Source organism: Danio rerio, chromosome 14, assembly GCF_052040795.2.
Source record: "Danio rerio strain M-AB ecotype USA chromosome 14, GRCz13ab, whole genome shotgun sequence".
Lineage (NCBI taxonomy): Eukaryota > Metazoa > Chordata > Actinopteri > Cypriniformes > Danionidae > Danio > Danio rerio.
Window position 1 is genome coordinate 34,616,723 of NC_141034.1, and position 14,167 is coordinate 34,630,889.

At 31.1% G+C, this 14,167-nt stretch overlaps 1 protein-coding gene across 5 annotated transcripts in view; it reads right to left on the bottom strand.

Moving 5' to 3' along the window:
• Positions 1 to 1,440: 1,440 nt before the first annotated feature.
• Positions 1,441 to 14,167, bottom strand: part of micu3b (mitochondrial calcium uptake 3b) — a 36,479-nt gene continuing 23,752 nt past the window's right edge. For 4 of the 5 annotated variants that reach the window (XM_087281705.1, XM_087281703.1, XM_087281704.1 and 1 more), the window contains 6 exons: positions 13,849 to 13,940; positions 11,819 to 11,990; positions 9,051 to 9,159; positions 7,944 to 8,101; positions 6,923 to 6,991; positions 1,441 to 3,864 (listed from right to left, as the gene is read on the bottom strand). In XM_087281705.1, coding sequence (XP_087137831.1) covers positions 6,923 to 6,991; positions 7,944 to 8,101; positions 9,051 to 9,159; positions 11,819 to 11,990; positions 13,849 to 13,940 — 600 coding nt within the window. In that variant the 3' untranslated portion in view covers positions 1,441 to 3,864. Of the gene's footprint in view, positions 3,865 to 5,398; positions 5,878 to 6,221; positions 6,992 to 7,943; positions 8,102 to 9,050; positions 9,160 to 11,818; positions 11,991 to 13,848; positions 13,941 to 14,167 lie in introns of those variants that run through there. The other variant, XR_015507606.1, reaches the window with a different exon arrangement.

Consider the following 14,167-nt stretch of genomic DNA (forward strand, 5'->3'; position numbering starts at 1 on the left):
TACACACATTAATACCCAAACACACTTCACTGAACATGTATAGGCTAGACTACTATACACTGTGTAGCTGCAGGTGTACTGTTTTTATGTGATAAATGTAACTGTTAAAAGTGATACTAGTTAATTAGGTAAAGCTATTAATACTAATAACCTTAATTTTTTTTAAATTTGATTATAATGCAGTAATGTGCAACTTTTGTAAAGCTGCTTTGAAATAATAACTATGTGAGAAGTGCTATACATATAAACTTGGATTGGATTGAATTGAATATGGTTTTATCTGCTGTGTTTGGACACTTTTCAGTTAGCTAGCTCAGTACCAAATGGTGATTGCTGTATCCTAACTAGTCAAACCAGCTAAAAACCACCTGGTCAAGACCAGCTAAAACCAACATAGACTTTGACTAAAACAATATGACTTAGAGGTTGACTAAAACAATATGATGACACTTCAGAAATGTAATGTACCAAATGTACCAAACTGTACAGTATTGGTAGATAGATGGAATTGATAAGATTCACTCTAAGCTTTTTAACACATTTGCTCCCCAGTCCACACCAAAAATATAAACAGCTTAAAATCTGACTTTTTGAACTTGTGAAGCTCAAAGGGATGTAGCATGGTTCTAGCAAAATTAGGTTCAATCTTTGTTTTAGCAAAATTAAGATGTGCATCAAATACATAAAACGAATAAATGAGAAAATATACCAATATTCATTCAATTTATCTTTATTTCTTTAGCACTTTTTGCAAAGTAGATTGCGTGTGTCGAAGCAGTTTAACATAGATGAAGATTTAGTGATTTAAAACTGCTTCAGTTCTGTTGTCACAGCTGAAGTTCAGTTTAGTTATTATACTATTATAATTAGTTAATATAAAAAAATATCTTATTTCTAATGACTAAATATCGAGAGGTCAAACTGATGTGGAACCTAATCAGGAGTAGATTTAACCAATAGGCTAAGCAGCTGCTAGGGCCCCAGGAAATCTGAGGAAAATAAATGATACCTATAAATCATTTATAAGATTGTTTTATATCATATTTTGTACAGTGAGGGTCTACAAATTTTAATTTGGATGTAATTATTACAGCTGCGCAAATGTGTCCCCCACCTTTAATCATGGACCAGTCCAGCAGTCAAATCAGTAAAGGTTTAGTTTAAAAAACAAAATAGTTCATTTATTATTTTTAGTTGTGAATTAATCTTAGGAAAACAAACCATTTCAAAAGTTTTACAAAGTGCTTTACATGTTATCTGTAGAAAGATGTAGAAAAGGAGATTGAATGATGTAAGAAAAAACAGCAAAATATTAATAATAACAAATGAAAAACATATAATAACTGCATTTTAAAACTTTTGGGCCCCAAAAGTCTTTTTTTCTTAAAATCATACCTTGAAAGCAAGCACAGATCCTTATAAATGACACAAATGACTGTGTTGCCTTTGTATCCTAGTTTATTGAAACTAAGCAATATAAATACAAAAGCATAAAAACTACTTCACTTATGACAACTTGTAATATGTAAACAGATGGTCTTCAGCTCCAGATAAAAGCTAATGAAATAAACATCTAAAAGAGTCTACAGTGTATTCTGTGGGAAAGACTAGAGCTTGTCACAGTTTTCACAGAAGTCAATATTATATTGTAGTAGAAGATCAAATGCTTGTTATTTCAGTCTTGAATGTGAATGAAATTAGAAGAATAAAATATGTAACATTTCATTAGAACATCTGCCTGCTTGTATGTTTAATGAAATGCATCATATTTCCTGGTTTAAAAAAGGGACATATTTAAAAGTCAAGAATTCTAGGCTTTAAAATATATCAGATATAATCTCAGATTTAATCAATAATCAGATGTTACCTAAAAATGATGTATATATTTACTAGGGTAAATTAACAACAAGCTCTGATCTCCCGTTGCTTTTTGCTCAAGGCAATGACAACAAATAATACAGTGTATTGTGTGGAACTTTAACCTTAATCACCCTTAAGAATAAACAAGAAAGTCAATGAAAAGTCTCAAGCACAGTCAATATACATTATAAGAAATATAATCAATGAAATTTGCTATTTTACTACATGATACTCAGTATAGTAACTGCCACTTTTCAACTCACAATTTGGACGTTTCTTCTCAGAAACAAAACATTTTTAAAGTTTTTTTTTTTTCTGGAAATTGTAAACTGCAATGTTATTTCAGAATTTCTTTAGTTAATTTCTTACAATATTTGTTCTCTGGATTGCATGTGTTTATGTATTTTTGTGGCTGTGTATAAAATGCATTTGAAGGAGTTTCTCTTTCAGACGTAAAACATTTAGGAGGAAAGTACTTAATTAAATGGCACAACATTATCTGTTTACTGATAAAAAATAAATAAATAAATAAAAATTGTAGTTTATTTGTTTTGTGATTCCGTCTTTTTTCTCTCCATAAAGTCAGAATTACCCAATAAATGTTGCAATACTTTTTAATTTTTTTATCCAGTACGTTGAAGAATAATCATTCAGTCCTTACAATATGATTAACAGATATTAAATCCCTATATGACATGATATTCATTTTCCGCTATTCACACACAGGATATTAGTTAAAGGAGTTTGTGAGCTGGAGAGAGGGATCTATATGTGTAGCGCATTGTGAGATTACTGAGGTCTCATTATTGCTCTGTGCACTCAGCACTGTCAGAGCCGCTGTAAGCTGATCCGCTGCTGGACACTGGACAAACTCACACAAACTATGTTAGCAATGTGCTCGTTGTAACCAAAGATTATCTGGCTTATAACTCCTAGAGTAGCAAATACAACAATACAATGCCAATACAGCAATAAAGGGGCATCAAAACCCCAAAAGAACGTTTTCCTTACACAAAATAGATTAATAAATAGAAATAAATAACTGTACACACCATTATCCGTTTCACACTTGAGTTAGTTTGTTTAAAGCAAGACGCTGCAGGTGTACATTAGGGTAAAAACTTAACTAATAGGTATTACCATGATTACAAGTATTTTTCTACTTTAAAAAAATAACGTTTTGTATTAAAAGCTTTCTAAAATGTTTAAATATGCAAATGAGGGATCATTTGTGTGCTAGTTTGTATACAAAAATCCTGAAAACACTGAATGTTCAGTGGTTCAGGTGCAAAATTGGCATTTGTCTTGTGTTTTTGCCATGTTAGTCCAATGTTTTATCACTTTAAATACTGGGAACATGTTAGAAATAAATAAAATAAAATAATAAATAAATAAATAAGTAAATAAAAATTTTATTAGAAAATACAGCTATAAATTAAACTGTGAAGTCTAGTAAGAGCTGCTGAAATAAATATATGTATGGCTTCATACGGGTAAAAAATGTGTATAACAGAATTCTACAAATTTTTTTGTGCGTTTACTTTACATTAGACTGAAAAAAAGCTTTCAAAATTTTTTTTCCCTGCAGTGTCTTGCGTTAAAATTAATAAATGTTATATTTATAAAGTAATAAATCATTAATAAAGACGTTACTCTGAAAATAATTATTTTATCCCAAAAAGTGGGCCCTGGACCCATTCAAATTTAAAAGACTGTCAATAAATAACTCTGATTAATAAAAGTATCATGGCTATTTCATTAAAGTGTTATCCTTTCGGTTAATGGCTTTTATAGAGTTTAGAAAGTGCCTGCCAAGTGACAAAGCTGTAACTATAGTCCAGAGAGGTAGCATGTGTTAATCTAAAAGCGGCAGTACTTGTATCTTACAGAGTTTGACACAGGTCAGGTAGATAATTGCATTTGAGTCACTGAGAACTTTAATCCAACGTCAGATTTCTTCCCTGCGACGTGAGGCTGAAGAGAAACCCTCAGCGGGACGTTTATCTGCACAAATCAAATAACATGCAGAAGAACAGCATTATAATGTTGAAAATGAATAAAGCTACATGTTTAACCCTTATATTATTTTTAAACTGTCTGAAATTCTCCAACTTTTTAAATAGAGTTGAGGTCAAAATTATGAGCCCCCCAGTGATTTTTTTTCTTTTTCAAATTTTGCCCAAATGATGTTTAACAGAGCAAGTTTTTTTTTTCACAGTATTTCCTATAGTAATTTTTCTTCTGAGAAAGTCTTATTTGTTTTATTTCGGATATAAAAGCAGTTTTGATTTTTTTTAAAAAACTATTTAAGGTCAATATTTTTTCCAATTGTTTGCAGAAAAAAACTATTATTATACAATGACTTGCATAAAGTGATTAAATGTCACTTTAAGCTGAATACTAGTATCTTATCTAGTAAAATAGTATGTAAGATAAAAGAAATCAGTTATTAGAAATGAGTTATTAAAACTACTATGTTAAGAAATGTGTTGAATAAATCTTCTTTCCCTTAAACAGAAATTGGGGGAAATAGAGGGGCTAATAATTCAGGAGGGCTAATAGGGACTTAAACTGTATGTATAATTTAAGATTATGAACATGCATATAAAATGTCAAAACTGATGTAAAGTAAATATGTGTTTGTGATCGTCACACTAATTTTATGTGTGCATTTAAATGTGTGTATTTATAAATTGCTTATGTCTGAAGTCATTTCATGTCCATTGTTGGGGTACATTTTTATCACTTGATGTATAAATAAATTTGACAGGAAATCAAACATTTAAAAAGCCACAACAATATATATATTTTACACTCATTTACTTATTCTCACCCATTCCCATACAGAGAAGATCCCCATCATCCCCAAATAATTATCAATAACCTATTCAATTAAAAGTTTGAATTCTTTTCTTGTATTTGAGTGGTTTTCTTGCAGTTGACACCAAATCCAATACAAGTCAGATCGCATAAAAGTTGTACCAAATTTTTGTGCATAAACAATAAATTAAATAACAAAAATACAAAATATCTAAAACTTGAACATTTTTTAAATATAAAATGCATTTACAAAAAAGGGTATACTGAATCAACATTGAAATGCATATAAAACAATGATTTATCTATATAATAAATGAAATGAACAACTGCCCTTACTACCTCTTAATAAATATAAAATATAAAAATTAAACACACCCAATTACGCCATTCAGACATAATTACGTTCTTATACTTGTGTGATTTTCATGTGATATTTGCAGTTGGCACTATATCCAATGCAAGTTAGATAGCATAAAAGTGGTACCTAATTTTTGTACATATAAAATAAACATTTCAAAATAACAAAAACATAAAAATTTTAATATAAAAATATACATTTACATAAAACAATGTATACCAAATCAACTTTAAATTGAATGTAAAACAATAATTTATCTATATCATAACTAAATATTATCAACTGCCCTTACTACTTCTAAATAAAAATAAAATATAAAAATGAAATACACCCATTTATGTCACTCAGACTGCATATTTTCATTCTTATACTTGTGTAATTTTCATGTGACTTTTGCAGTTGACACTAAATCCAGTAGAATAAAATCCAGTAAATAAAGTAAGATAGTATAACATTTTGAATATAAAAAATAAACAATAAAATATACAAAAAAAAAAATAACTAAAACATGAACATTTTTAAATATTAATATACATTTACAAAAAAGTGTGTATAATTAAAAAAATATCTACATGATTATGATATAAAACAATGATTTATATCATAAATGAATTTGACAACTGCCCTATTAATCAAAATAAAACAAAAATGCAATACAGCCATTTACAGTACGTCATTCAGACTGTATATTTTCATTCATATACTGACTGTTCCTTCTTCCTCTGTGTTTTCTGGGATAATGTCTTTTGACATACTAAGTTATATAATCGTATACTAAATCAACATTGCATAGCATATTTTAAAAAATTATTTATCTAAATCATAAATTAATTTAACACCTGTTCTTACTACTTTTGTACTAAAAATAAAATATAAAAATGCAATACACTCGTTTATGTCATTCAAACGGCATATTTTCATTCTAATACTTATTTTTCCATGTGAGTTTTTGCAGCTTACACTAAATCCAATGAAAGTCAGATCACATAAAAGTTGTATCTAACATTTTAACATAAAAGATAAAGTATTAAAAATAGCAAAAACACAAAAAAACTAAAACATGACAATTTTTAAATATAAAAATACATTTAGAAAAAACAATGCATATTAAAATAACATCGAAATGCATATAAAACAATGATTTATCTATATCATAAATTAAGTAAACAATTGTCCTTACTACTTTTGTAATAAACTTCAAATATAAAAATGCAATACACTGAATAGATGTTACTCAGACTGCATATTTTCATTCTTATACTTGAGTGATTTGGATGTGATTTTTTGCAGTTGACACTTAATCCAATGCAGGTCAGATAGCATAAGAGTTGTACCTAATTTTAAACATAAAAATAAACATTTAAAAAAGCAAAAGTGCAAAAATAAATAAAAGATGAACATTTTAAAATATAAATATACATAAAAAAACTGCATATACTAAATCATCATTTAATTGCATATAAAACAATGATTTATATCATAAATGAATTTAACAACTGCCCTATTGATACAAATAAAATACAAAAATGCAATACACCGTTTATGTCAATCAGATGGCATATTTTCAGTCATACACAGACTGTTCCTTCTTCCTCTGTGTTTTCTGGAGTAATGTCTTCTGAGGGTTGGCCAGTGTATTGTTTTACTGGGTTAAGAAGTTTTTTTATACACTGTGTTAGACTAGTATCTTGTATCTCTGGAAGCAGACATTAATTTTACAGAGTAATCTGATGCTGGAGAAAGAGTTTCGTCTGAATGCTGAGCAGCGCTACAGGTGAAGTTCGGTATCATTCGTTCTCAATTCTCCAGAACAACATCATCAAGCTAACCCTAAAACTTTGCAAAATAGAAGACTAATAGACTTTTATTTAGCTCTGAACTTACCTATTTAGCACTGAGTTCCTTCTTCATACAGCCTTTAAAGGATGTGAATCTCTCTTCACCCTTATATCCCTGAGTTCACAATGATAATATGAAATTAGAATTCTTTTATGTGTTAAATAGATGGATATCTTAAAAAAAAATATTAATGAACAGTGCTAGTCTATGAGGCTACTAGCATTGTGAATAAATAGTAAAAGACCACTAGATGTCAGCAAAAGTGCACACACATGAATGAATTCACTTGGAATACATGGCAATTAATTATATAGTTATGCATATATTATATAAGTTTGTATACAAAAAAATGGTTTGTAAGTTTCTTTTATGATTATAAAGGATGTTCTTACAAATGTTTCATTTATTTGATTAAGTACAGATACAAATTAAGATAATAAAATATTTAGGGTTTATATTTAAATATTAAATATTTAAAACAAAGAAATTGAGTTGTTTCAGCTCATTTTACATAAGTAGTTTGAACAAACAGCAAACGTCTTTTTTTGTGTATAACAGTATTATTGTAAAACGTGCAACATTATTACTCCAGCCTTTGGTGACAATATCCTTCATGAATCATTTGCTCCACAGGAAACATTTTTTTATTAATATCAATGTTTTTGTGGAAGCCATGATTGCATAGATTTAATTGTGAGTAGATTAGAACATCTCAAAAAAATCTTTAAAATGAAAATAGTATAAAAAATTTATAATTTTATATGTGATAAAGAATTTAAAATGAATAATTAGTCAATAAAAATATGAATTAATTAATTTATGTATTTTAAAACCTTAGAATTCCCAATTTTTAGAACAATTTTTTTGTGTTGCATCCAAATTTATTGGGAAACACTCTTCTAACTACAAACACAAATTCTGTGTCTATTACAAACCTCAATGCAGATTTATAGACCACCTTGAAACTCAAAAATATCTTTAAGGACTCTAAAAACTTTGGCTTGTGTTTAAAAATTGTATAAAGTGCATATAAATAACTTTAGAGAAAAGCATCTGCCTTATTTACCCAAGAGCCACGATGCAGTCGGTCCTTCATTATCCCAATAAACTCCTTGTAGCTCAGCTGGTCATCATGGTCCACATCAAAGATCTTGAAAATGGTGTTCACAAGGTGTCGGGACAGTTTCAGGCCTGTGGCCACATAAACAGCACGACCAAACTCATCTGAGAAAAACAAACATCAACCTCATGAGTTGCTGAAGAATTGAGTTTCATTGAATTACATGCAAACCAGGCTTAATGGAAAATGCATTGTCTAGATTTCTACAACACTTAAAATAAACTGCTCCATGTACTCTTCATTGCACTTATTGGATCAAATTTTAATTTATAATTGATTTCATTCACACTCAACACTGGAGGGCGCACTCACACTAAATAAAGTAGTAAAATAAACTTATGACTTTCCAGGAAACCATTTATAAGAAATGTTTGAATAATGAAATATGAAGAGAATCAATGCATGAGAGCATCAATATGGTTTATACAGTATGTCAAAATGGCCTTTATTACAGTATTAAAAAATGTCACCTCTTTCCATGATAAAAAGCCACTTCAGTTTACAGAATGAAGTACTTCAAACAATCGAATGACTAATACAATTTTGGAGAAAATACTTACTGAGACACTTAGCATTTTACTTTATTAATTTTTCATTCATTTTGCATGCAATTATGTGACTCATTGATGAAAAGATAATCAAACAAAATAAAGGCAAATTAGACCTTTATTTGTTTGCGAAGATTAAAAACATATATTGGATTTAAAGTCACGGTTACAATTTTCCCCCAAAAACTAACATTGTCATCGTTTTCTCACTATTCTCTTGTTGCCTATTAGTATTAGTGTTTGTTTTATTCTGTTGAACACAGAAGGATATATACTAAAAAATGTTGGAAACATGTAACAGTTGACTTACAAAATATTTTTTCATACTATGAAAGTCAATGTTTACAGGTCTCCAATATTCTTTAAGACATTTTTTTTGTTTGTACAAACAGCTATGTACCAAGTGAAGGGTGAGTAAATGATGTCAGAATTTTAATAATGGTTAATATTAAAATAAGAAGCTAGAGATCACTGTGAGCAGCTGTGGAAGCGTTTGCGTGTTTACCTTGTCCAATTGGGCGATTTGCAAAGTTGTACATTTGCATGGCAATGGCAAAGTCCTCTAAGTTGTTGAGGAACTGAAAGAAGGACCTAAACTCTTCAAAAGTGATTCCCTAGAAAAGAAATACAGTGTTAAAGATCAGAGTCTGAGCTTTACAGAAAAATAATTAGGGCAAAGCCTGGAGATAATCTTTAAATAATTCCTGTGGTAATCAAAGCATCCACCTAAAAAACAACACACTTCACTTTTTAAGCAAGAAGACACCTTAAGTGTCTGTGGGACCTTGAAGAGTGATAACAGATTCAAAGTTGGAAACCAGCAAAGTCAAACAGTCTCTCCTGCTTCTGCAGCCGATCCACACAATCTGAGCTGTCATCACCTTTAGGTTGTTTTGTTTAAGGAGAGGTTGGCTAGCTTGTCAGCTCTTCTAAAGAAGATTAACCTGATACTCGCATACATAAAAACAAAAGGGGATGTGTCCAAAATATATCAGTGCTAGCAAGTTACCCAAACAGCGGCCCTTTTGATTTGCACTCATCCGTTTCCAGCCACTAGACCCACGTCTTTTTCTGAAGCCTCCCTTGCAACCAAAAACAGCAGTTTTACAAATGATCTACTGAGTAATATGTGACGCTTGGTGGTTTTACAAGTTAAGCTGTATTGCTTTATCCTTTAACATAAGAATGAGAAGCACTTCTATATCAATGGGCATCCACCAACAGCCTTCTCAAGCAGAAGAAAACACTCTAACCTCATAATGTGAGGGTCAGTGTGCAGAAACGGAAACATCCCATAGATGAAAAAAAAGACACCAACATTGCTCAGATTATAAATATCCTCCAGTCTCGTTGGAGATTTTTGGTATGCTGTGATGTGAATTTAGATTCATTAACTATGTTTCCATCCACCTATTTTTATGCATTTTGGACATGCGCATTAAAAATCAGTTGATGGAAGTGCCTAGATGCACATAAATTTTGAAGCCTTACCTATTTCAGTATTAGTGTTTTTATATTGTTAATTACCTCAAAAACTGTCAAGAGCGTCTGCGCTCTGAGTCTCATGGCTTCAAACACCACCAGGCGTTCATTGCGTGTTGGCAACGTCTTCTGAGATGCAAGTCATTTAATAAATAAAGAAAAGATTGATGCAGCTTCCCTACTGCAGCAAATTCCCTTTTTTACTGTTAATATTTGCCGCCAGTTAATCAGGAAGTGACGATTTTGTTCTCTTTGACTCGTAAAATGGAAACGCTGCTTTTTTGCACGTCTTTTATGCGATATTCTAGTTTTGTACATAAATTTAATTAGCATTTTTGCACTATTGTCTGGATAAGAGAAAGCAAAAAGCATCTGTCAAATTGATTAGATTAATATATTAAGTTTATATTAGTCTACCTACATTTTTTCCATTTTGCATTTCCAAGCTAACAGGTAATGTGCAGTCAACATTGTAGCAAGGTTCTTTTAAGATATAAGAATAATAAAACATTTGTTTAACATTATCTGTTTTTTCTTATCATTCTCAGAACATTATCATAATGTTCATAGAACATTTCTATGAAACCTTCAGTCATACTTTACAACAAGGATTTATTAGTTCATGTATTTACTAAAATGAACTAATAATGAACAAAACTTGTACAGCAATTATTATTCATAGTTCAGCATTTACTAATGCATCATTAACGTCCAAGTTCTTGATTATTGACATTTGTTAATGCACTGTATGTTAACATGAACTTACAATGAACAGCTACCTTTTTCTATTAACTAACGTGACCAACTGTGAATAAATACTATAATAACTGTATTGATCTAATTGTATTGAGCTAACATTTAACTAATGCAACCTTATTAAAATTAAAGTGTTACCAATTATCATGAATGCACACAATGTTGAAAGGAATATAATTTTAACCATTTGAAATGTGTGATTTTATATACAGTATACTATAGCATGTAACTGTTTGCTGTAATGTTGTATATTATGTCTATAAGCTGTATATGTTTCCTAAGACTATTTTGGTTGTTAAGAAAATAAGTTACATTTATTATTTGTGAATTTAATTTTGTTATTTAGTTTGGGACTATTATTTTGAAATCTCAACGGTTGTACGTAATGGTTTACTCCCCGAAAGGTTCTGACTTACTGTTAACAAGCAAGCGGCAAAAAAACTGTTTGCATGTGTGTGTCAATAGATGTATTAATTGCAAAGGACTTGAACAAGAGATTTAAGGAGAATTCAAGACACTTTCTTTTAATATAGCATGCAGCCAATGAGGTATTTTGCTTTATATTGTATTTTGTGTTTACAGTTTCTAAGGTTTGTTTGTTTGTTTACGTATGTTTTGGTTTGTATTAGGTTCATTTGTTTTGTATTTGTTTACCTTACATGGTGGATTTGGGGAAAAAGCCATCAAATAAACCAGTATTGCGAAAACCACTTGTGCCAGTGTATGCTTGAGGGAAATTGCATAGTCAATGCTATGCAGTTTTAATAGTGCTTAATCGAACTGAACTGAAGTTTGTGCATGCAATAGTCAAATTATTGTATAGTCAATGAATCAAATAATATTGGAAAACCTCAGTGCCACATTGCATGGTGAGTAAAAAAGTTAATAATAACCCCTGGAGGTTGAACAAAAATAGCAACCTGTTTGAATGTGTCACCCTATGCAAATGGTATCTGTTGTGTTTGTTTGTAAAGCATCCTGATTTTCCTGAGTGATGATTGAGTGAATGTATGTGTGTTTGTCCAGAAGTTTCACCTTCTCGTCAGGTATGCTTTGATGCACGTTCTCCAGGTAGCCTGTGATGTTCTCCACAGTGGTGTAGCGCAGCAGGATCCGATCGAAGTCCTCCTCGCTGATGGTGGTCATTCCCTTGGAATAACTGAGGAACTCAATCTCAAGCACTTCTGTCTGCAGGTTGTCCATGAATCTGCCGACAGAGCGTGAACAGACCGAGTGTTAAGAGGAGAAGCCATCACTCGCTCAGCAGGACACTAGACTAAATGACTGGAGCGTCCAAATACATCCTTAAAGATGCTAATGGGGTGTGTGAAATCCTTAAGCCGTAATAACATTCAGAATTAATCTTACTTTGAGATCATGGTACAAATAATTTAAACTTAAAGTGGTAGCTCACCCAAAAACAAACATTAGCTTATTCTTTTCTTTTTTCTGCTGAAAATGTGATGGTGATTCATACATTTTATGCATTTTAATAGTAAAAAAAACATATACACTATCTGACAAAAGTATTGTTGTTGATTCCAGTTGTAAGAGCAACAAGTAATAACTTGGCTTCTAGTTAATCATTTGGAAAAGTGGCAGAATATGGATTTATTTTTATTAATTATCTGTTGAACTGCATCCCAATCATCACAAGTACTGCAGAAGACCTATTGGAACCCACATGGAGCCAAGAGTCTCACAGATATCAGTCAAGTTTGGTGAAGGAAGAATCATGGATTGGGGTTACAATCAGTATGGGGTCATGCGAGAGATCTGCAGAGTGGATTACAACATCAACATCTTGAGATATCAAGACAGCAAATTCTTCAGCAGGATAGCGCTCCTTCTCATACTTCAGCCTCGAAATCAAAGTTCCTGAAAGCAAAGAAGGTCAAGGTGCTCCAGGATTGGCCAGCCCAGTCATCAGACATTAACATTATTGAGCATGTCTGGGGTAAGATGAAGGAGGAGGCATTGAAGATGAATTAAAAAAAAATCTTGATGAACTCTGGGAGTCCTGCAAGAACGCTTTCCATTCCAGATGACATTAATAAGTTATTCTATGTCACTGCAGAGATGTGTAGATGCAGTCCTCTAAGCTCATAGGAGTCATACACAATATTAAATCTTTTCCACTGCACCATGACTTTATATTCTATACTGTACCTTATTTCTGTTAAGTGACAAGACTTTTGTCTTAGCAAAGTCAGACCTTTCTGTCCTAATTAAAGAATTAAAAATCAAGGCATGATCATATTTTATTTTGGTAAAATGAACCTAATTTAGAGGCCTTTGCCTTTTATTTAAGCCACTTCTGATACCAAATGATCAATTAGAAGTCAACTTTTTATTTGCTCTTCCTAAAACTTGGATAGGCAAGGAGACGTTTGTCAGGAAGAGTACAGGCAAAAATAATAAATAAGCATCACTGGCTCTTGGTGATAGGTATTATGAAGTAATCAGCCCAAAATGCATTATTTACATTTATTTGTACTATGTACTTAGTAAACAATCCTGAGAGCTTTCACAAAACACTAAATTTTAGGCTGTTGTGAAATCACTTATACGAATGTTTGCTGATGCTGTGGATTAAAGATGATAATATTGTAAATCATTCTCAGTTTCATGCACAGACCAATCATTTCATAAGACCTCAATGAATCAACACAGGCCATATGTATTGATTTTTTTTTGCCTGTAAGTTATTTTAATTCTTAAAGCACTGGTAGTCATTGATCTGGTTTGTATGAATGCTCAAGGCTCACAATTTCGGCTAAATGTCTTCTTTATTATTCTACTAAAAAAAACGAACAATTTTTGTGCACAAAGCAAATTTTCTTTCATATCCCTTTAAGAAATGACGATCATAAAAAACGTGACATTTCAACATTCATCATAAATCCATTTGAACTGAGCTTCTTATACAAGTCTTCTGAAGAGACATGATCACATTATTTAATTAAAATTTAGTGATTGAAATGACCCATGTAAACGATGACTGAGTTTTCATTTTGGGAAGAAGCCTGGACTTAAAACCACATTCATGATATCCTGTCTCTCACCTGTAGAAGTCATCAAAGTTAAGTTCACTTTTGCCCTTTCTTCCAAAGAAATGCACCAGCAGAGTTGTGTCTGTGACATTTTCTGGAACGTGCTGTGAAAGCAAATTGAGAAAGCACATTATTCAGCTTTAAAAAAATGAACAAAGAAGCACAATTTGCCACAGTTTACACCAAAATAGCTTAATAAGGATATAAATGTGCAGCCATACACATATCACAATGTAAACAAACAACACAGACACAAACAAATAAATGTGTTTTTTTAAATAAATAGATTGAATGATTGAATGAAGATGATTTAGATCAAATTTGAAAAAAA